Below are 25868 nucleotides of genomic sequence, written 5' to 3'. Positions count from 1 at the left end.
TTTTGGTAATTGAGTAATCAGTCAATTATTTTTATAATTAACTGAGTAATCAGATAGTTTTTGTGGAAATAAAAAAATAGACCTGTATGAGTGTATATTTATATATACATAATATACACAGTATACACACACATATTATGTAAACAGAAACTTTTATTTTGGATGCGATTAATTGCAATGAATCATTTGACAGCCCTAATCGCTATAGGGGGTTAGATGGGTTGCTATAGTAAGAGGGGTCCTACTGTTGCTGTAATGATGAACAATTTGTTGTTTGTGTTGTGGATATTTAAGTAAAAAGTTTGCTTTGCTTCGCATATTCAGTTTAACAGCTGTAACTGAACTGCACACAAAGGCCCGGTTTCACAGACAGGGCTTAGCCAAAGCCAGGATTGAGCCTTATTCAATTATGGTATTTAAGTAGCTTTTATAAAAGTTCACTAGAAAAAAAAAAACATTACTGGTGTGCATCTTGAGACAAAACAATAACACTAACATATTTTAAGATCTGTCAGTTCAAGTTACTTTCAGTTAAAATAGCTCAAACTTGCATTTTAGTCTGGGACTAGCTTAAGCCTTGTCTGTGAAACTGGGGGGAATATTTTTTACGCTTAAATTATGGTCTAAAAGAATTGGTCAAACGCTTTTGCAAAACAGTCTGAGAGTCTTCTCTCAATGATGGTCTGAAAGGTGCTTAATAGTTAGGCTATGTATGCTTTTTTTACATTACAGTGTTAAATAAAAAAAAAAACCCTTGTGCATGCCGTCAGATGAAATCCTGCAAGCGTGTATGGTTTCTCCATCCATACAATAAATGCACATCCTTGAATGAGCGGAGATTTCTAGCGTATTTACTTGAACTTCTCAGGTAATATCTAGTATGGTTTGACCAATTCCAGAGGCGATCTAAATCAGAATTTAAAATCGGCTGAATAAAGCCATCTACAATCTTGATATGCGATCCTGCGCTGACTGTATGCGCATGAATCACGGACACGCACACAATATTGTAAGTTACTGTATAATACTTTTTTAACAAGCAGAATAATACGGTCACGATAAACAATTTTAGCTATGTCTTTTAACTACTGTAGTATTATAGTATTTTGAAGAACAAAAATATGAAGTTTAACTATTGGCTTTAAATCATTATGTCAGCTATCACTTTACTTTGGCGTGAGGCCCTGGGGATGTGGCACAGCCCTTGTGATGGTACTGCATATTTATTTATATACAGTGCTTAGCGTAAATGAGTACACCCCCTTTGAAAAGTAACATTTTAAACAATTTCCAAAATGTTGACAAGACTAAGTTTTATATAACATCTGTTTAACTTATAACATGAAAGTAAGGTTAATAATAGAACTCAAATTAGGGTGTTGCAAAACTGAGTACATCCACTGAAAGTCTCTGGAGCAAAGCTAAATTTTAGACTACAAATGTCTAATTGAACAAGAATTCAACCACAGGTGAGTCTAATTATTCATTACACAGGTGTCCAGCAGACAGCTGACTATAAAAGGGTGTTAAAACCCCTTCCCATTTCATGCTGTCAGCAATGGCACCACATGGAAGAGAAATGTCACAAGACCTGAGGAAGAAAATAATTTCTTTACACCAGAAAGGTGAAGGCTACAAGAAGATCAACAAAGCTTTACTTATCAGTCAGAATACTGTAGCAAAAGTGGTACAAAAGTTTAAAAAAGATGAGACTGCAACCTTCTCACAGAGATGTCCAGATCGTCCACGGAAGTTAACACCTCGACACGAGCGTCTTCTGAAGAGAAGTGTTGAAGAAAATCAGTATGCAAGTAAACTGCAGTTATCTAAAGAAGTAGAAATCCAAACTGGGTGACTATTTCCCTTGACACAATACGGCGTACACTGCAGAGGAATGGCATGCATGTGTGCCGTCCACGAAGAAGCCTTTCCTAAAGCCCAGGCACAAAAAAGCCCACCTAGAGTTTTCCAGGGCCCATGCTGACAAAGATGAAGAATACTGGAACTCTATACTCTGGAGTGATGAGACCAAGATAAATGTCTTTGGAACTGATGGCTTCAAAACTGTAAGGCATCAGAAAGGTGAAAGAAAAATGCATGGTGCCTACAGTGAAACATGGTGGTGTCAGTGTCCTTATGTGGGGCTGCATGAGAGCTGCTGGTGTCGGGAGCTGCATTTCATTGATGGCATCATGAATTCACAGATGTACTGCTCTACAGGCAAGGCAAGGCAATTTTATTTGTATAGCACACTTCATACACAATGGCATTTCAAAGTGCTTTACATAAAGAGGAAGAATAAAAATAGAACATAAGAAATAGAAATAACAGTAAAAACAGATAATTTTGTTATCTGGATGAAAGAGCTATTAAGTTTCAGGGAGTTTTTTGTTGTTGTCCGTCAGAGTGGATCTAAACGGATCTATCCATCAGAGCGGATCTAACTGGATCTTCCTCACACGTCAGGACCGCTGTCTAGCTCTACCTATTAAGGCACCTTGAACTATACTGAAAGAGAAGATGCTACCATCACTCCGTGCCCTTGGTCGTTGTGCACTTTTCCAACATAACAATGATCCGAAACACACATCTAAGGCCACTGTTGGATTTTTGTTGAAGTTATATTATTAACCTAACTTTAATGTTATAAGTTAAATAGATGTTATATTAAACTTAGTCTTGTCAACATTTTGGAAACTGTTTTTGTGTTCATTGAGAATATTGTTTAAAATGTTACTTTTCAAAGGGGGTATACTCATTTACACAGAGCACTGTACAATAAGGCAATAATATTTGGTTCAAATAAAGTATCAAAAGCAAGTAAACATAGGATTTTATAGAAAGCTTAAGATACATAATATAATATACAATATAATAAACAAATCAACTTATGTACAATGTGCATTATAACAAATGCCTGCAGAGGGCGCCAAAGGCCTGGTGTTGTTACACTTTACAACAGATCAAATCCTTGTTTAATATTGGCATTTAATCTTCACTTAATCTTTAATATTTGACCACTTACCATAGAAATGCTACAGCCACTGTAATTTCTTGAACAAGAATATGTGGACATCAAAACAATTTTTAAACTTTTATTTTGAAATTGTGATGACCAGTTTGCACATTTAGAAACATATTGTATGTAATTGAGGACTTTTTTTAAAATAAAGTACTTGAATTTAATCAAGGCAACCCTAATTAGGAAACATGTTAACTTCTAACATGAGGGCGAAAAAGTCAAAACTATTTCTACTTCCTAATAATTAGGGGGAAAAGAACTGAAAATATTTCTCAAAAGAAGCTAAATCAAATGCATATTCCTTCGCAAACTGAGTCAAACTTGTGAAAAAAATGTTTTTAATAATAATAATAATAATAGGCTAATTTCTCCATACAATATATTTATTTATCCACACAATATTTTGGACCACACTGAGTTTCACTGTATGGACAACAACAGGTGAACCGTTCATCAAAAAATTATTTTCTGTTCCACATTAGAAATCATGGTCAATCATATTTACTACTATTATATACAGGATTAGAATGTATGATAAGATAACAATCCCTTTAAAAAAGGGGATAAAGAGAAAGGCTGCAAAATGTGCCTGTATGTTCAAAAAAAGACCTAAACCTAATGACGATCAACAACATCCATGTGCCATGCTGGTAAAATTCCTACACTATACAGCTTGGAAGAATAAATGGGCACTTGCTGCAGCTTATGGGAATTGAGTGGGAGGATTTCAAACTCTCCATCTTTGAGTATATGACAAGAGAGAGTGCAATGATGAGGAAACAATTTACCACAGCATTCCCAAGTTACCATGGGATTGCAAGGTCGAAATACTGTGGCTCATCCAACTTCACTTTAGTTCTCTCAGAAGAGTTTCACTAGTCAAGAGTTTCACTGGTCATGGAGAAGCATAAGATATAAAAGAACATATTCAACTGCAATGAGGTCATGAGTAATATATTACTCATGACCTCATTGCAGTTGGATATTATATATATACACTGTATACTGACTCTTACTGAGTCAGTAAGAATGTGCTGAAATATTATTTGGAAGAGGGCATCTACCGTCCCTTCCCTTTTGGACCACATTCAATATTTGGTACATGAAACACAACAAGGCTGACAATTGATTAACTGATCATTTTAAAGGGATAGTTCACCCAAAAAATGAAAATTATTCCATGTTTTACTCACCCTCAAGCCATCCTAGGTGAATATGACTATTTCCTTTCAGACGAACACAATTGGAGATATATTAAAAAATTTCTTTAGTCTTCCAAGTTTTATAATGGTAGTGAATGAAGTGAATGAAGTGAAAAAAAAAAAAAATGCATCCATCCATAAAAAAAATAAATCCATACAACTCCAGGGGGTTAATAAAGGCCTTCTGAAGCGAATCGATGTGTTTGTCCAAGACAAATATCCTTATTTATCCAAAAACGCTAACTTCCGCGACGTAGTACACAATGCCATGATGTTATACACTACGCCATGATGTACTATGATATATCCTACGCTATAACACGTAGCACATCATGTCATTGTGTAGAACGTCATGGCATTGTATAGTCATATACACCTAGGATGGCTTGAAGGTGAGTAAATCATGGGATAATTTTCATTTTTGGGTGAACTAACCCTTTGAGTAAAGCAGCATATCTTGACATTACAAGACAACAAGTTACTAAACAAGATTAACAACAAATGTAAAAAAAAAAAAAAAAAAAAGGATGACACTGTACCACTGAAGTTATGTTAACTATTTTTAACGATGTCTTTACTAATTTTCTGGACCATGAATGTGGTTATTTTGTTGCTTTCTATGGGGGATAAAAAAAAAACAAAAACTCTGATTTCATCAAAAATATCTTAATTTGTGTTCTGAAGATGAACAAAGGTCTTACAGGTGTGGAACGACATGAGGGTGAGTAATTAATGACAGACATGTCATTTTTGGGTGAATCCTTTAAGGAAGACAATGGACTGTCAGGGTTAGGAGAAAAAGAGCTTCTTTTCAAACAGTCACAGGATCTTTTCAAGCCAATGCATAAAAATATGAAGATTTTTTTTTAACTTTAACATTGTGCCAACTCAAAAATCAGCAAAAGTTTGGAGTGTCAAATACCAGGGGAAAATGTATTGCTTATGCCAACAGGACAAAGAAAATTTTGAAGTGAAAGAAAACATTTGGAAAAACAAACCAGTTAATTAGAAGGAAATACTAGAAAAAAGATAGGACAATTGTAATTATTTAGCAAATCTAAAAATGAATATGATCATCATATTGTGAATTATAATATTGTATTGCCTACATTCACTTGAATTTTAATATCGATCATATAATGAAAATAATTATGGACTCTCAAGCATCTCTAATTTTAAATTTTCAGGTTATAAAGTCATCTGTCACAAATAAGAGGCTACATGTGTTTTTGTTCCTCAGACAATGTATTAAATTAAAAATGGATGCCTGGGGGATTGAAGTAGGAGGAATTCAGATCAGACATTGACAGTACAGTGACAGATGAGTCATTTGGTTGTAAAGTGACAATAAATGAATCAGAAAATTAATAGAGGTGCAAGCAACAACACACTAACAAAATAATAGCAGGCTGTTAGTAGTGACGTGACTGCAAGACCACTGCAGGGTGATTATTTTAGGAGCTTTTCTCAACATCACTGATAAGTGTCCTGTAAGATCTGTAGTGCAATAGCTTTGTTGATCTGTTTGGCTAGTAAGAAACCAAAAGGGGAATAAGGTGTCTCGGAGGAAGGAGTGAGTTTGACAAGCCGCTCAAAGCACTCGATTACTGAGGTCACTGCTCTTGAAGCATGTAAGGAATACTGACAGACTGGAAGAGACGCTGAAGATGGTAGTGAAATATTAATGTACATTTATAACAATGCTGTGCTTTATTGTGCTTTATTCCCTTGACATTCAATTACAAGTGCTAACAAATTTGACATTTTTCTCTCTTCTGACCAGTCAATCTCTCTATATGTTTGTTTCCTCTTTTGGAAAGTCGTAGAAACAGTATTGTGGATTTTGAACAAATGGGAATGCAAAAATTATATTTGTTATAGTTTCTGTTCACTACTATAGAAGTTTAATCAACTATTACGACTTCCGCTTCGGAGAACCCCAGAAAAGTGAAAAACATCCACTGACGGTTCAGATAACATACTCAAGTAGGGCTGGGTAAAAATGACTGATTTCTTGATTTTAATCTATTCTCGTTTTTATGAACCAATATTGATTCTTAAATCCCAAGATTCAATCTTTTAGTCTGTTTTCAGTTGATGGACAGAACTTTGTAGCATGCCCCCATCCAATAAAATGTGAATAAGCTTTGTGCTTTGTGACTTTTCATATGAATCAAAGTCTCAGATTTCAAATTCTGTCCATTTTATTATGAAATTCAAACAATGAATACTGCTGTGGCGCTCTGGTGTGACAGGTCGCTGTAGCATCTCAGTTCAAGTGAAGCAGCAGCGCAGAGCCCACGAGAACTGATCTTCTCTTCTGCTTTACTACTAGTTACAACAAATAAACATGAATGAACACCAGAAGGTATGTGGAAAGATATAGCACAACTTACCGAAATCGGTATCACGCTCAATCAGTGTTTCAACCGTGGAAACACGTCAATAAAACAGCTTGTAAACAATGTGTCACATAATGTTACATTTACCTAAAAAAAATCATTTAAATGACCATAAACTTGTAAGTCAACTACAAAAATTAAATTTGTGTCAATACCCAAACCGAATCTGCAGTGAATTTAAATGTAACTTCACCGATGTCTCTATCCCTTAAATGCATACCTCGGGTCTTTAGTGACTTTAGTTAAAGCATTTCAAATTGTCTCATGTCAGTCACCTATAGTCATTCACTACCCTCCTCCTCGTTCATTTTTTAAAGTTAGACATCAACCTTCTTGGTATTCCTCAAACAATTCATTATAAAGAATATAACAAGAAAAAAAATCATAAAATTATAAAAGAATACCTATTTTTGTATTCATTTTTTGTAAAAATTGTTTAGGGTCACAAACGACCCGAGGTGTGTATGAGTGTACATATTTTTTCTGCACAACAATAATTGAATCTTAGATGACGGAATAAGTGCAATTCACCTTTATTCCACAAGGTGGCAATGTCTGATACACAATGCTGAAGTGACGACTCATTTAGACAGAAAACGAAAAACATGAAATGGCTCAGCAATTTACTGCAGTACTGAATGCAATCAAATATGACTGTAACTGTTACTGGATGGATCTGGTGAAGCTGTTAGCGAGTAATATTGATTTTGAAGATGTTGAAAATTATATAGTTTTGAGAATAAGTTTGAGATCTTGAATGGGCTCATATTCGTGACCTCAAACATAAAACTAGCCTATTATTTGCTGAATTTACTGACAAATGAGCTCTGACGAGGACAGTGATGATGGCATAAAACATCTGCTCAAACGAGCCCTTTCAAGCTCCAAAAGGTAACAAAATGCTTTATTTTATTCTTCTTATATTATCGCGACAGGTAGAGATCCTTCCGTGTTAGATATAGATCCGGGTCGATAAAGACCCGCATATGTAAGAATGATTGGCGAAACAGTCATGCATTTAAGGGCTATACTAGCAGGAGGGGTCTATCAACAAAATCCAGTATATATTGCAACTGAATCTATCTAGCTGCACGTCCTATCAGCAGAGCTCCAGGATTTAGTATTCTGATCTCTTTACCAAACCAATATGGCATCCCAGTTCTAGGCCAAATAAGGAAAGCCTCTCAGGAATATTAGAGAAGCGATTACAATACACCAAAAAATAATAAATAACCATAGTGCTCTAGGGAGATGTGCAAACAATTACAGGACTCCAAGCAAATCTCACTGTGTTCAAGATGAGGATGATGATAAGGACTTTTAAATTGCTTGTTGAGCGAGTCCTGATGAGCCGAATGAGCTGATGTTATTCAAGAGGTCACAGCTTCCCAAGTTGACAGCCAATTCTGACAGCCTAACAGTGTGTTAAATAGGGCTTCAAGAGCAGTTGTGCAAGAGTGCCGTCCATTCAGTGGTCTGTGCTGAAACAACTCGACTTAAAGATAACTAATCTACTAACACTCTACAGACACACTAAAGCTTGAGTCGGCATTGGCTATTTTTTTTTTTTTTATTATCCTTTTACTCGGCAGACATTTTACATGTCATGCAAGATGAATTAAGGTTACAAAAGTTATTCAGTCAAGAGAAGTGAGTACTTTTTTGCAGTGATGTTTGATTCATATTAAAAACACAGACAGCAGCAGGAATCGTACAATTTGCTAGCCACTGGCTAAGTAAAGACATTTTTAAGTCGCATATAGCGTGAAATTTACTCTGAATGTATTTAAATGGAATTTATATGGATGCTTGCTTCCACCAGAGAATAAAAAAAATGTAAAAGATAATTGTGACTTTTTATCTCGCAATTCTGACTTTTCTTTTTCTTCTCAGAAATGCAACATATAAACTTAATTCTGAATTTATAACTCGCAATTGCGAGTTTATGGCATGGATTCACAGACGAGGCTTAAACTAAGCCAGGATTAGGCCTTAGTTCAATTAGGACATTTAAGCAGGTTTGTAAACATGCCTTAGAAAAAACATTTTCTTTTTTTTTTTTTAAAGATATGTCAGTGCAATTTGCTTTCAGTTAAAACAGCTCAATGATGCATTTTAGTCTGGGACTAGGCTTAAGGCTTGTCTGTTAAACCAGGGGTATATCACGTAATTCTGAATGCAATTGCAACTGCAAGAAAAAAAGTCTGAATTGTGAGATAAAGAGTCGCAAATACCTTTTTTATTTTGTTATTCAGTGGCAGAAACAAGCTTCCATAGCTTGATGTCTCAAGCATCCTCTCGCAAAAATTTTAAAGTCCCCTGTAGTCAATAATTGTATCCCTTAAAACTCCTCTTTGATCACCAAAATGACACATTTAAAAAAAAAAATTCCTGTGAAAAAAAAATTCTTCATGCCTTAAAATATCTTGAATGTAACTTTACACCCTTGCCTCATTTATTATATGGGGATCTATGAATATGCTAATTAGCCCAGCCTCCACTCATTCGCACAAGCTCAAGAGATCCACCTTAACGTCAGTGGAGAAAGGCATATAGTTCATCATAACATTGTTATATAATATATATATATATATATATATATATATATATATATATATATATATATATATATATATATATATATATATATATATATATATATATATATATATTATATATATTATATTATATTATATTATATATCATACACCCACTATATTGCTAAATCTACCCAATTTTTTTTATATCAACAGAAAAATATACTGGGGTATATTCTCTTGAGACTCTCCTGCTTCAGAGCGATCACGGTTAATGATATGCTAAAGCCCGCCGGCACGTTGATGTGATTGGTTACAAGGTAGATTGTGATGTCAGAAACACCAGCAATTTCAAACCGCAGGTTTGAGACTGTTTTTTTTTCACTGCAGTTTTAAATAGAAAATACTCAGCAATGATGTTGACATGAATTTTGCACATGGTTTGTCTAAGAGCATATTAAAAACACCACATAGACATAAACAACATTAAAAGCTTGAATTTCACCACAGGGGGACTTTAAGTACAAAAAAGTAAAACCAACTTTCTTTCTGGCTGTGGCAGTTCTGGCATCCATGGCCAAAACAAAGTTCCTTTGGAATGGACACGTTATATTCTCAGACCATGAACGGAGAATGACTCACTCGCTAGACTTTGCACATCCTGCAGCTGTGCCACTGCCATGTGAACCATTGCAACTGGACTCAAAATGCAGTAAACCTTGATGTCCATTACCACTTATACGCATTTACCAAGTTTTGGGTCAGAAAGATGTGAGAAATTAATACTTTTATTCAGCTAGTAAGCATTAAATGTCAAATCAAAAATGACAATAAACACATTTATAATATTTATAAATGCTGTTCTTTTGAACTTTTTATCAATCAAAGACAATGTGGTTTCTTGACCACCAAATCAGCATATTAGAATGATTTCTGAGGCATAATGTAACACTGAAGACTGAAGTTTTCTGTAAATGCAGCTTTGCCATCATTAGAACAAATGACTTAAAATTGATTAAACTGACGAAATTGTATAAATGTACATAAATAAATGCAGCCTTGGCAAGCATAAGAGACTTCTTTCAAAAATCTTACTGACCCCAAACTTTTTCACAGTGGTGTACACACAAAAACACATTAATGTTAGTTTTTGAGGCAAAAAAAAAAAAAAAGATTGCTTTAGTCCATCTGAAATAGAACCTTTAATGTGCATTTAAAGTAAATGCATTTAAAGTCTGTCTAAAAGGGCAAAGTGAAAACCGAGTTCCACATCTATAATCAATGGCAGAAGCATTTCCATTGTCACAGGTGCTATCTGTATGATAAGAGGTAACAGTCATGACAGTTACGGAAGCTTCAGCTCTACCTCTTTATCTGTAAACCACAGACACACATACAAAAGTTCTAACATGATATGTATTGATGTTATCTGTCTCTGAATATAAAATTCTGGGAATTCTGCTTAGGGAAACTCAGTGCAGCCAGATCAAAAGCAAAGGAGCAGAGCATAAGACAGGTAACACTAAGGCTAGGAAATAGTACGAGATTTATATTATAACTAAAAGAAAAGGAATCTGAAAAGTAAGATGTTGCAGCAGATGCATTAAGAACATTTACACATATGGCATGCTATCTAAAACACTTGCATTGCATTCAAGACAATTTATCAGTTCATGGCATGCATTTCTTGAGAATCGATCCTTTGACATTGGCTTTGCTAGCGGCATCCTCCACTACGTAAGCCACAGGTATGCTATACAAAAATATGAAACATTATTTGAACACCTCTGTCCACCAAAAACCAAGTCACTTATGCAAACAAATGACAGACGGAGACTTTTCTCAAAATTTATTTAACTTTAAGGAATTTCTGTCATTTCTGTTAACCAACTGCTCATATAGTGAATGTATGAAGTTGTTTTCTCTCACAGTTCACACATATAGTAACTCACAGATGTAAAGTAGTCCATCATAGAAACATGTTAAACTAACATTTGGCAACCTGAAAATGGCAATATACTTCTTGACTCAGTTTTGAATATATTATTTTATAATTTAATACTACCAACTTTTTTTTTTGCCGTTTTGCTTATACTGTGTTTCTTTTTTTTTCTTTTTTCTTTTTTTTTAATGCCAATTGGTTTGATAATTATAAGTTTTATAGTTAGGCTATATAATGGATATGGCATTTTAAGTGTGACTTAAAGTGTTAGTTCACCCAAAAATGAAATTTCTGTCATTAACTTCTCACCCTCATGTTGTTCCACACCCGTAAGACCTTTGTTCATCTTCGGAACACAAATTAATTATATTTTTGATGAAATCCAATACTTTTTTTTATCCTCAATAGAAAGCAACGAAATTACCACATTCAATGTCCAGAAAGGTAGTAAAGCCATTGTTAAAATAGTCCATGTGACTACAGTGGTTCAAACTTAAAGGGTTAGTTCACCAAAAAAAATGACACAAAAGAATCATAACGCTCCGAAGCTTCCTGAAGCAGTGTTTTGAAATCGGCCATCACTAAATAAGTCATTATTTTGTTTTTTTGGCACACCAAAAATATTCTTGTTGCTTTATAATATTAATATTTTAGCACTGTACTCACATGAACTGATTTAAATATGTTTTTAGTACATTAATGGATCTTGAGAGAGGAAATGTCATTGCTCCCTATGGAGGCCTCACTGAGCCATCAGATTTTGACAAAAATATCTTAATTTGTGTTCCGAAGATTAACGAAGGTCTTACGGGTGTGGAACGACATGAGGGTGAGAGATTTTTTGGGTGAACCCTTTAAGTGTCCAAATACATTTTGGGCCACTGTATAGTGTACAGAATATGTATTATTTGTATTCTTTGTAGATCTTGCAAATGCTTTGGCGATACACTGTACCTTTTCATATCAATATAGCACCTTTGAGTTGACTTGAAACGTTGAGCTGTCCCGTTGTATGCTCACTCCTGCTTATGCTCAAAATAACAGTACTGTCTTTTTATAGACTTTCAAGAGAGTCTCCCAGCCCACAACACTATAATAGTGGGGTCCCCAGATGGCCCAATCCTGGCACAGGTCTGGTTAAAGACCACATTTATTTACATATAACAGTCAATACTAAAAGCAGGAATTTAAATAGCTCAGTTGGAGTCTTCGACATATTTACAGTTACTTTTTCTCCTCTGTGAATTAATTGTGATTTTCTTTTGACAAGGCAATTACTGCAGTCTTTTGACAACATTTTAAGGGGAAATTCAAGACAAAGGCACTAAGACAGACAGCCATTTGCCAAGCTGAAAAACATTAAATCATGTACTGAAAGCAAAACACCTGGTGAACCGGCAAGGTTATAAACCTTTCATGATTCTGCTCTTGTTAATTATCTTCACAGCCTCTTTGTGTGTCAAGAATTTTATAACAGTCAGTATCTGACATGTTTAATACGTCTGCATTGAAGAAAGAAAAAAATACACCCTTGTAAATATGGGAGCTTGCATCCACAATCTGAATCGTCTTTAGTGATAAATGGCTCCCCTTCCTAAGGCATGCCTCCCCACCCCACTATGAGCCCTCCTTTGTGGTCACGTGACCAAGTGGACAGCAGCACGGAATGGAAGGAATGTGATCGGATGACTGTTTACCCAACCAGCGTCATGAGGAATAGACCCCGCTTCACACACTCGCTCACACATGCACGCACCGACACATACATTAACATGCCACTTTTTTCTCAATCGATTATTCATAAAACACACAACAGAATGACTTCAGTTCTACACAGTATTTATATTTTTTTATTATATATTATAGCCTGGTGTGTGTGTAATATATATTATATATATAAATATGTAAATGCTAATATATATATATATATATATATAATATAATATAATATAATATAATATAATATAATATAATATAATATATATATATATATATATATTATATTACATTATATATATATATATATATATATATACACACACACACACACACACCAGGCTATAATACTAGCCTATAATGGTCCAAAATGATGATATTTATTGATGAAGGGTGGTATGTCATCAGTCATAATACATGACAAAATATGGCAGTTATGTGTGTGTATGTGTATGTGTAATATATATATATATATATATATATATATATATATATATATATATATATATATATATATATATATATATATATATATATATATATATATATATATATTACACATACACACACATAACTGCCATATTTTGTCATGTATTATGACTGATGACACACCACCCTTCATCAATAAATATCATCATTTTGAACCAAACATTTTCTTTCCCAAGATTAATTCAGAGAATAGTATCCACCCATTGAAACTATCATTTACTGAACAGCAGTGACAATCTTCTTTCTGCTTCAGCAAACGTATAGAGTATACACAAAACCCAGTGGATCACGACCTCTTTTCACTGGCTACAAACGTTCACACAATGTGAATCGCTGTAAATCACAGTAGCCTACATATGGCCTTGAAGCTTTTTTTTTTTTTTTTTACTTATGCAACAAAAACAGATACTGGCACAGTTTGGACATTTATATATCAGATGCTTCTTCAAATATCCATTACACTTGCATGCACCAAATAAATTTTTTTATTTGGATGCAAAAGAGTTGGGATACTTGATTCAGATAAAGTTCTGCTGTGGTCATTCTGAATGGTGTGTTAGTAAAAAGAGCAGCTATGCATTAAGCTGCAGAGACTCAAGTGGGAGCTGATGAGTTGCTGAAAAAAGCATTGTGGATGTTGATCACTGTGGGGGAAACATTTCTGGCTACGCTCAACAGCTTGCTGTCCAAAAAAAACAACAAAAAAAACAAGGGAATTGGATCAAATCTGATTACGAACAGTAGAAACCATTAATAAAAGTTCAACTTTATGTTAAAAATATTCTCCAGGCTCTTGGCTAAGAGGCCCTTGGCAGGGTTTGAATGTTCTTGGCAGTTTGTATGTGAGCAAACAAGTCAATTATCAACTAATAGAGGGAATGCAGTGATGCACTGAAGTTTGACTATATAGTTTGGTCTTGAAATAAAAAAAAATAAAAATAAAAAATAAATAAAAATCACAAACCTGCTTTCACATAACTTTAAAGGGATAATTCATCCAAATATGAATATTCTGTCATTATTTACTCACTCTCATGTCATTTCAAACTGGTATAATGCTCTTTCTTCTGTGCAACAACAACAACAACAAAGATATGTCTTGAAGAATGTTGGTAACCAAGCAGTTTTGGTGACCATTCATTTCCATTTTATTGACAAAAAAAATGTGAATATTTTCTTTTGCGTTCAGCAGAAAAAAAAACAAAAACATACATACAGGTTTAGAACAACATGAGGGTAAGTGATTATTGACGGAATTTCATTTCTCTTTAAGACAGACAAGCAATCACTTTAATGATCATTTAAACAGGTAATACTAATTATTCCAGTTGCTCATGAAACATGTCCATTCTCCCATCGACCCATCCAGTTCCTCCCTTTGTCCTTCTTTTCATCTCCCTTTGACCCATCTGAGGTTCTATCCCTGGTCAAGCCCCATGCTGATAGATTTTGACAGCTGTTATCCAGGTCACAGTATCCCTGGAGTCCATGTGTACAAATGTTGAACTCAAATAGCCATTGCAACACAGAACACAGAGAGCGAAGCACTCGCTTCATATAGATCTGTTTGGGGATTCTTATTGGACTTATTGCAAGTGGTAAAATATTTAGTACGTTGATGTAACTTTTTTTATCCAAAAACAACTGAATCACTTTCAGGTTGTACTGTTTAAAACATTAAGTACATTACACAGATCATTGAAGAGATTTGTCAACCTTTCCTAGGGTCAACAACCTGCGGCAGACCTTTGTAAAGACTGACAGGAAGTATGATAATAAATAACTTCCTTGTATGATTTCCTTCTCCTGAAAATTATTCACCTCACCACTGACAAGCAAACCTGGCAAATGCAAAATACAAGGAGGCTTAAAACAACCACCGACCCCCAAACAACCAAAGAAAAGAAAAGAAAAAAAAAGGACTAGGCTAAATAATATGAACCAACCTGAATCAACTGTTCTTTTATGCCTAACTTTTGACAGTAAGACAAAGACATACACAGTAAACCACAACAGAAAACCATAAAAATAACAAATAGAATCAAAGAAGAAACCTCTTAACTGAAAGGTGGGCTTCATGACCTCAAGGCACCGTGAAATCAAAATAAATAAATAAAAAAAGCCCCGCAATGACATCTCTTTTCTGTTGATATGCACACTGGCGCAAGGACTGGGCAATAAGGTTTTCCAATAGCCAGACCAGTTTAAACCAGTTCCCTAAAGAAAACTGGCAATTAGCAAAGGACAAAGATCCAATCAATTCCTGATGGACAAAATCAAGACTCGCCAAAGCACTTTGTCAAAGGCTGCAATTATTTTATGCGCAGCTTGTCATAGCTGTACGGCTCTGCTCTGGGATCAATAGTAAATGTTTCTCCATCTGTAAGCCAGAGGGCGCTCTCGCACAGAAACTCTAAATATGCCCTGCCGCAGAAGTAGATAACACGCATCATTTCACTGTAGCTGAATAAACTGAACATTGAAACGCTTTGATTAAACATAACTAATAAACACACGACTGCCTTATTCTGTGTAAGAAGCAACATCATCTCACAGAAGGATCCTCAACGGTCGAGTGAGTTTGGAGTGAAAACATGTTGTTCCTAGGTGTATATGACTTTCTTGTTTCTGATGAAGGCAATCAGAGAAATATTAATAAATATCCTGACGTATCTGAGCTTTATAATGGCAGTAATGCGCTACCAAACGAGTATGAGATGAAGAAAGTGTCTCCATCCACATCCATTCATCATAAACATTCAACGCGGCTCCGGTTAAAAAGGGCCTTCTGAAGCCAAGCGATGCATTTGTGTAAAAAAAAAAATCCATATTTAACAAGTTACGAAGTGAAAAATCCAGCTTCTGCCAGACCGCCTTCCATATTCAAATTATGTAAAAAAAGGAACTGGAATCACATAGGATGTACAGCGTAAGCTTTTTGAAGAATACGGAAGGCGGTCTGAAGGAAGCTGGATCTTTTACATCAGAACTAAATATGGACTTTTTTTTTTTACACAAATGCATCGCTTCGCTTCAGAAGGCCTTTATTAACCCTCCGGAGCCGCGTGGAATATGTTTATGATGGATGGATGTGGATGGAGACACTTTCTTCAGCTCATACTGTTTTGGTAAAACATACTGCCATTATAAAAAGCTTGGATGCATCAGGATATTTATTAATATTTCCCAGAGTGTCTTCGTCAGAAACAAGAAAATCATATACACCTAGGATGGCTTGACGGTGAGTAAAGCTTGGACTAATTTTCATTTGAAAGTGAACTAATCCTTTAAAGGTGCCCAAGAATGCTTTTTTCACAAGATGTAATATAAGTCTAAAGTGTCTCCTGAATGTGTCAGTGAAGTTTCAGCTCAAAATACCCCATAGATTTTTTTTTTATTTTTTTTTTAACTGCCTATTTTGGGGCATCATTAACTATACACAGATTTTGGCAGCGCGCCGCCCCTTTCATTCGCCTGCTCCATGCCACACGAGCTCTCGACTATATTACAGTGCATTTACAAAGTTCACACAGCTAATATAACCCTCAACTGGATCTTTACAAGATGTTCATCATGCATGCTTCGAATTATGTGAGTAAAGTATTTATTTGGATGTTTACATTTGATTCTGAATGAGTTTGAGGCTATATGCTCTGTGGCTAACGGCTAATGCTACACTGTTGGAGAGATTTATAAAGAATGAAGTTGTGTTTATGAATTATACAGACTGCAAGTGTTTAATAATGAAAATAGCGACAGTCTTGTCTCCGTGAATACAGTAAGAAACAATGGTAACTTTAACCACATTTAACAGTACATTAGCAACATGCTAATGAAACATTTAGAAAGACAATTTACAAGTATTACTAAAAATATCATGTTATCATGGATCATGTCAGTTATTATTGCTCCATCTGCCATTTTTTGCTATTGTTCTTGCTGGCTTACCTTGTCTGTGCACAGATCCAGACGTTAATTCTGCCTTTCCTTGTCTAATGCCTTGAACATGGGCTGGTATATGCAAATATTGGGGTCATACATATTAATGATCCCGACTGTTACGTAACAGTCGGTGTTATGTTGAGATCCGTGTGTTTTCCGGAAGTCTTTTAAACAAATGAAATTTATATAAGGAGGAGGAAACAATGGGGTTTGAAACTCAATGTATGTCTTTTCCATGTATTGAAGTCTTGTTATTCAACTATGCCGAGGTAAATTCAAATTTTGATTCTATGGCACCTTTAATTATCGGGCATCAAAACAGTTTTCGCTGAAATCACTGCATCCCTAGAGGTTTTAACCAGTAAGATGTTTTATCCACTACCTATCATCCATATATATTCAACTTAAGGATCACAGACCAAAACAACGAAAGCGAGTAAATGCCTCTATATACTGTATGCTACTATAACTACCGTGACTTCAGAAGCGTCTGCTTCAGTCTATATTTTGTGCAGTTATTGAAAATCTCTTCATTCCTCTCAGGGGCATTAAACAATATAAACACTAGTTAAAGAGGGAAAATGAGGTCATGAAGGGATGCTTTAATGGAAGTAATGGCAGAAGTGCTGCAGCAGTACTAGAGAAAGATTACACAGCAGATCTAGTGATGAAGCTGAAAATAAAGGCCATGGAGCACAAAAGAGTAACTCTTTCCTTTCTGCAGGACAGGCGGTGTTGCACTGATGTGATGATCAAAACATGGAGAGCCCCCCCTGGACAGAGCACACACTGCAGCACTGAGTCACGGGTTTTGGAGCAGCATGCCTGTGAGACCATGTGACAGTCCCTGTAAAAAATGCCCTCTGGCCTCTACACAGCTTCTACCTTTTTTGGTGGTGGTGGTGGTGGTGGAGGGGGTCTTTAAAAAAAGATGACAACTGTACATTGATTTCTAGGAGAACATTGGAATGTTAGACAACATAATATGGAAAGCAAAACATAAGCTTAATAAGATTTTTAAAGTGGAGAGGTGCAGTCTCCTAAGTGCATCAGTGTACCAGTCCTCATCTATTAACCAAGAGTTCACAGATATTTTATGTGATCTTTCTTGTGGAAAAGCAAAGATCTCCGTTTATGAATATGAAGTGGAAAAAAAGAGAGGAACAGATAACTCCAAATCAACTCACGATTCTCCAGTATCACTTACCACAACAACACACTTACATATAACAACATTCATCTTCCTCTTTGTAGACCTGGCACACAGCCTCAGGGAAACCCAGCCTGAATTTGTGGGTACAAATCTTAGTGGACAGGAGGAAATAGTTGCAGTGAAGAAATAGGGACGTTATGTTCATGACTTTCAAAGTCACTGGAAAGATCAACCTGAACTCTCAGACTTACTCGACCACTCCATCTACCTTCTCAAAGTAGCGTATTTGCTTACAGCATCTCTTGCTGTGAAACCTGTCAAAATACTGCGCTCCTCTGCACAGCCTGTCCATAATAGAAGTCTCAAAACATCTCTGATCGTCTATTGTTATAATAAACCACAGGTGCTCAAGTCAGCATTTCAGCCGATTTTCTCATTCTAACAACACAAACCTGTACATTTCAAATGAACCCCAAAGAACCATAACTCAGGTGTGTTTAGTAATAGTTAAGACTATAGGAATGGATTTAGGTCTTTTGGAAAATCAAAAATTTCTTCACCCAGTTTTCCTCAAACAATTTATCTAGAGATTAGATTTCACAAACTGGATTTACACCTCGCTGAAATTCTCAATAATTTTTTCCTCATCAGGAAGGATTATAGGATTTTAGTTTTGAGGGGAGGCGGGGGGTGGGGCTCAGTCCCGACTTCCAACATGAGCTTATGTGTCTCAGCATAACACATCTTGCCTTAAAGGGATATTGGGCAGATTGGGTAGCATTTCATTTTGTGAATGCACTGAAAGATAAAGCGTTCGGAGGCGAGATGGGATGCAAGTCTGTAACAGCTGTGCAGGGTAGAACTTAGAACTAGAACATTACCTCCCATGACTGAAGTCACCCTATAGTCAATCATTTTATCCCTTAAAACTCATCTTTGATCACCAAAATGACACATTTAAATATTTTTTCCTGTGAAAAAAAAATCTTCATGCCTTTAAATAGCTTGAATATAACTCTACACCCTTGCCTCATTTATTATACACAGATTTATGAATATGCTAATTAGCCACGCCTTCACTCACTCGCACGAGCTCAGACGAGATCCACTCGGTGAACTTACTGAGGTAAACGCTGAACAATGGTAGCACTTTTTACGTCAGACACATAACGGTAATTATACAATTAGCCGTTTGCTTGACTACATTATCAATCAGCTGATTATTTGTGTTGCTAATGTCACACAAACCATGTTCCCGTTTGCAAGTCAGATAGCTGCCTTCTAACAATCAGTAACCATAGAAACACCTTAACGTCAGTGGAAAAAGGCATATAGTTCATCATAACATACATCATACACCCGCTGTATTGCCAAATCTAAAATATCGGGATATATTCTCTAGACCAGAAACTCTCCTGCTTCAGAGCGATCACGGTTAATGATATTCTAAAGCCCGCCAGAACATTGACATGATTGGTTACAAGGTAGTTTGTGACATCAGAAACACCAGCGATTTCAAACTGTGGGTGTTTTTTTCACTGCAGTTTTAAATAGAAAATACTCAGCAATGGGGTTGACTTATAAATTTGCACATGGTTTGTCTTAAAGCATATTAAAAACACCACATAGACATAAACAACATTAAAAACTTGATTTTCACCACAGGGGGACTTTAATATGATGAACATTAAAGTTTATTCATATACTGGTGCAAAGAAAGGTATATGGTCTATATTGGATTGTTTATGTCAATCTTAAATCCTCCTCTAGCACAAACCAATACTTATCATAAAATCTTAATAATGTAATTTTTCCTTGGAAAAGGCATCCCTGAGGTCTCTACTCTATTGTTATGAGGAAATAATATTATTATCTTAAATACTGGGACATGGGAGCAAAAAAAAAAAAAAACCCTCATAGCCAACAGAGGGAACAGATTGTTACTTCATTAAACAGCAAAGTATAATCTACAGGTCTAGCATGCAAATCAGCAGGGCTCATGCATTTATCGTAATAGTGACAAATACAGATAATAGTGTATGAAGATAAAACTGTACTGTTAAAGGTAGGATAGGCAATGTTTTTCATATAAAATGTTTGTTATACTGTTTTGAAACTCTCTTCACATCCTGAGAGCAATCAATAATACAAGTGGTCTAAATATTTAAAAAAAAATGTACATTTATCTTCTGTGGAAGTCTCATGTCCAAAAAATGTTTGTCCAATCATTGCATTTGGCCCGATAGGATGTCCTACCTGCCAATCGATGTATTTCCATACATCCTGCACCCTGCTTGCGCAGATATCACACGTCATCAGTGCGTTCTGTAAGGCTATTCAGAGCTGTAGACAGACAGTCACCAAGTGCCGCAAACAAACAGCAACGACCTTTTATAGTTCCTCCTGAACCATAACAACAAGCTTATGCTGCTTTCACATCATGTCGTACTTGTTGTAATTAAGAGATGTTCCCCATGATGTTTTACTCTGAACCGGAACTGTGCATTTCTATAGCAACATTACAAATGGCAAAATGAAACTGCAGCAGTCACAAGATGCATCCCAATTCAGTCAAGGCGCATTAGCGTTTACACGCATTTCAAATGCATTGCTTGTGATCACTTGCATTCGGATTTCGTCAAGACCCTCCCCTCTTATCTCAAGACACATCGCTTTCGGTGCATAAATACTACTTAATGAACAAACCCATTTTAGGTGGCTTATGCAAATAACCTAATATAATATGTAAGGGATAATGTACATCCAGCCAGATGTTATCTCAGAATAAACCCAGACAGGGTGATCTTGCATCAGCCTGAAGGGGTTTATTCTGACATAACAACCGGCTGGATGTACATTATCCCGCTTATTACACTTTGAATAATTATACACGGCTAAGTGAATAATTATACACAAAATATTGACTGAGTCTTAATATTTTATTAGCTCTTTAAACGCAAAGCTTCAGCGGAGAGAGCAGTTGCTGGCGTGGCAAGTTCAAACTAGATGGACATTTAAGGGATACGGTACAGTCACACCACTTATTAAACAGCATTTCACCACATAAATTATGGGGATACGAAATATTGATCTGAGATTAAAATGTTTTAAAATCGTACCCGTTTGTTAAATAATCCAACAGTGTACAAAACAATAGTGGCAAAATGTCAGCAGCTGCATTTGTATGAAACGAGAGAGCAAGTCCACGATACTGGATGACATATTTAAATAACTGTACACAAAATATTGATTTAACTGAGTTGTAATATTTTATTAGCTCACCAAACAGAAAGCTTAGATGAAGAAAAAAACGTTCCTAGCAAGCATATAGTGCTGCTGACTTAATCCGGATAAGCCTGTGTTATCTGTTTTCAACGGTTGTTATCGGGGAATAACATATTGCTAGATGGTGTGATTGACCAATCAGAATCAAGTATTCCACAGAGTTGTGTAATAAAATATAATATTATTCTTTTTATGTGCACTTACTCCTGTAAATACGTTTTTACAAGATGCGATGTCTATTTCTACAGTCAGGTGGTACAAGTCAAAGCTCTTTAAGTTGTTTACGTTCATTATTATTGTAATGTGCTTCGAGACATAAGGTAATTTAACACCCTCTCTTGTGACGCTTTACAGACTCTGCTCTGGCTGTGAGCGTTCATGTGTTTTGGAGGAGACTTGGCTTAAGGGAGGGTGGGATATTATGCTTTCAAGGTTAGCTTGCTATTAATGATAATAATAATAATAATAAACGTTATTTTCTATAGCGCCTTTAAAAGTAGCATCTCAAAGCACTTCACAAGAATAAAATCAAATAAAACACAAAACAAACAATACATTAATGAAAGTTAAATACAAACCAAAAAATAAATAAAAACAAAAACATACTATCAAAACTTCAAAAAAGTAAAAAGAAAAATATGACCATTACAAAAATAAAAAGGTAAAAGCTACTCTAAAAAAAATAAAAAACATTAAAAAAAAAAGTTTTAAGGGAAGATTTAAAAACACTTATTCTGCTTGCCTTATCTCAGCAGGCAGAGAGTTCCAAAGTTTTGGAGCATTTGAAGAAAAAGCCCTATCACCCATAGATTAGTCTCAGCCATAGACATCACGCCTACAGACTGTTGGCTGAGCATCTGATGCATATGGCACACAAAATGCGAAACACTTCAGCAGTTTCAAAGTCATCATCTGTTAAATTCTAGAGGACTTCCTGGATAATAATAATGAGCGCTTACCAGTATCAAAAGCATGTGAAGTTTGTGGCTCCACTGTTGTAGTAAACTTGCACAATGTTCTTGAATGAATAATTTATTAGATGCATGCCGGTCTGTTATTTGTACTTTACATTTTCACGCCCCTAAACATGACACAGTTTTTCACGCCCCTAAACATGACGCAGTACAAACCAACTGTGATTCGTTGCTTTACATGTTGGTCGGACGTTGTCTTGGGTGGTCCTTGGCCAATGAAAGCTGCAATGTTATAGTCAATCCGAAATTGCCTACCCTACCTTTAAGGTTAATGTTTCAAAAAAATCTGTCAAAACAATTCTGGAAGAAAACCACAAGTTGCATTTAGAATTTTCTAATAAATAAATAAATATTATTCCATTTAAAAAAAAACTGAAGAAACATATAAAACAAGTACTTTAATGAAAACAAAACCACCATACAGCAGGTCTGCACAGCGGTCTAGAGCAAGCATTTTTAATGCAATTGATCAGTAGTAGGTCCCGCCCCGCTGTAAATAATCTATCCACTACAGCACTGGCACTAAAATCGTTAACGGAGCTCAAAGATGACACAGTGTTTTGACTGCTGTGGTTGCCGTTTATACTTCCCAGTGGACATTGGAGAGACAAGGGCATCGCTGGATGCCAAGAGGTGCCCATGTGTTTCAGTGCACTTCTTTGTTATGTAAATAAGGTGTATAGTCTATGGATAAGTCGCCCTGACCACTCCCCACCCCTTTTTCCTCCAGCGCCTGTGACTGAAGTCGCTGATTCCTGCTCGAAGCTCCTGCACTGAGCAGCACTCACCCTTCATGAGCCATAACAACACTCCTACTGCCTTTGATCTCTCCAATTTCATTACATGCCATCCAGTGTGATAAATATATGCCATAAAATTACACAAAAGTATGGGTGGTCTACACAAAAAGCATCAAAGCCTTTTTTAAACTCATAAATTTAAAAATTATTTGATTTAAATGTAAGAATGAGCTAGATATCAGAATAATATGTCAGTAATTTTCCGCTCACCCAAGTCACCATCTCTCTATTTTAAAAAAGGGTGCGATTTACACAATGCCTTTCAGCGGGGTCAATTTGGGGGGGGGGGGGGGGTATTTCGGTCCAGTCCCCCTAGTGGGCGACAAAGGCACCACAAGCTACAAAATACCTATTTATTTTCATGTGTTACCGTTTTGGCACACTTAGGGCATGTGGCCAAAAATGCAGAATGCATAAGCAATGTATGTATATGGAGAATATATATTTTATGGTTTAAGTTGTAGTACACTGAAAAAAAGTGTAAAGGCAATTAAAAGACACTGAAGCATAGAAAGAAGACTGCCGTCTCCTCCACCTGACCTGTTCAACTCCCTGTCATCTTGTAATGTGTGAAAGGCACTTTAGTCGTTTAAAAACAACAAACAGAACATCCTACTCGTTTTCTAGTTCAAACTTGTAGTCGTTTGAACTTTTACATATACATTTACTCAGGATTACATTAATTAAGAGGTAGGCTGTTACAGTTTAGTTAGGAATTATGACTTAGGCTAATGTGTGCGGTTTCTTAAGTTGTTTTTTTTTCAGCGTCAAGACAAACATGCTGCTTCAACAAATGGTCATTTTAACAGATTAGTTTCATATTTTCAACTCAAGGACACTGGGGGTAAATATGCGAGTTAATGGGTTGCAACGTTTAAGTAATTACGTGGACTGATAATATGGACTTTTTAAGGCCCCCTCCCCTCCCTAATTTTGACGTCCATTGGTGGTCTTCTAAATAAGTCCAAATAAGAAATTCAAACAAACCCCTTTAAAGTCCAAAATTTCTTTAACCAGTTTTACTTTGCATTAATGATGACTATGAACCTGTACATTCCGAAACTAGAGCCCCCCTACTACATATCCGCCCCTCTGAGCAAGCTTTGCCTTTATGTATCTTCATCTTTGTTTTATTTTTAATATCGTTTCAGTATGCTGTAGGCTACTATTACATCAAATTAACCAAACGGTTATTGAACGCATAATATGTTTTTACAAAAGTGAAGTTTGGATGTGACAAAAAGTTTAATCCACAAATAAATATTGTAGGCTACTTCAGCGTAAATAGGCTGCCTGTTTGCGTAAAGTAAATAAAAAAATTTAAAAAAAGGAAAACGTGAAAAAAGTAAAAGCTCCACAACGCTGCAACAAGCAAGGTGCACGATTTCTCTTTCCAGCCCATCTACTAACATATCCTGACAGATACAAAGAAATACATAGATATAGGCTACGAGACACACACACATACACAACTTAAAAGACATTGGACGGGGAAACACCGGGTATTAGATTTAGCTTGTATTACCTTGCACGGATAATCCACAGTAACCCAGAGAAAGTAGACAGAAGAACCAGATATTCTCCACCGCCATGTACAGCGTTTGATTTCCAGCAGCGGGGTAAAGCAAGTGTGCTTTATGTGACCGCTACAATCTACATGCATATAATGGAATTCGGGGAATAATCTCTTAAGGTATAATTAGTTTCGCGTAATTTCATGTATTTCCCTGTCGCGCGCTCCCCCCACCTATAACATAACGTGGTTGTTTAGTCGGGGAAGAGTCGTCGTGTCTCTCGGCGCCTCATCGCCATGTTGTGTCCAAATGTTAAGTGTGTGAGAGTGTGTTAGCTCTCTTTACACACACACACACCAGTGAGTCCCGCTTTAGGTGTCCACTGGAGCTGCATGAAACGCTGCCAGTATCCTCACACACCCCCTTCCCGTGCACACGGGTGCACGCTAGCTTCTCTGAACGCGCTGCGCCAAATACACGACACAACAATGTAAAATGAACATACACTGATTTATTTAGAGCCTCGTATTTCGCTTGTAGCAGTGAGAGAAACACCCTTATCTAATATGATGTGCTGATATGTTCCTGAGATAGCACTTCCGAGTGTGCTATAAAGTCAGATGTGTTCTAGGCTATTTGCATTGTACTGCACTGTAATTTCAATATTACACAGGTGATTCCATGTGCCACTATAAATCACAACAGAATCTATCAACTTGCTCATTGATATGCGAATCATAGATTCACTATAGTCTGCAACACACACAGTTGGGGTTGCAGGACCCTCTGCCATGACCTTCAAATGGGCTGAGAGAGAATTCTTCTCTCCTGGTGTCTGAGGGGGCGAGAGATCACATGTGCATCCGTGTCATGTGCTCCTACAGCCTGAG

The 25868-nt window shown here is 36.1% G+C and overlaps 1 protein-coding gene across 1 annotated transcript in view; it reads right to left on the bottom strand.

Moving 5' to 3' along the window:
* The window catches only part of igdcc4 (immunoglobulin superfamily, DCC subclass, member 4), a 90574-nt gene extending 65260 nt beyond the window's left edge, over positions 1–25314 (bottom strand). The window contains exon 1 of the mRNA XM_067400796.1: positions 24990–25314. Within this exon, the coding sequence (XP_067256897.1) occupies positions 24990–25056 (67 nt within the window). The 5' untranslated portion in view covers positions 25057–25314. The remainder of the gene's footprint in view (positions 1–24989) is intronic.
* Between the last annotated feature and the right edge of the window lie 554 nt (positions 25315–25868).

Source organism: Chanodichthys erythropterus, chromosome 11 (assembly GCF_024489055.1).
Source record: "Chanodichthys erythropterus isolate Z2021 chromosome 11, ASM2448905v1, whole genome shotgun sequence".
Lineage (NCBI taxonomy): Eukaryota > Metazoa > Chordata > Actinopteri > Cypriniformes > Xenocyprididae > Chanodichthys > Chanodichthys erythropterus.
This window is presented reverse-complemented; position numbering and strand designations above follow the sequence as displayed.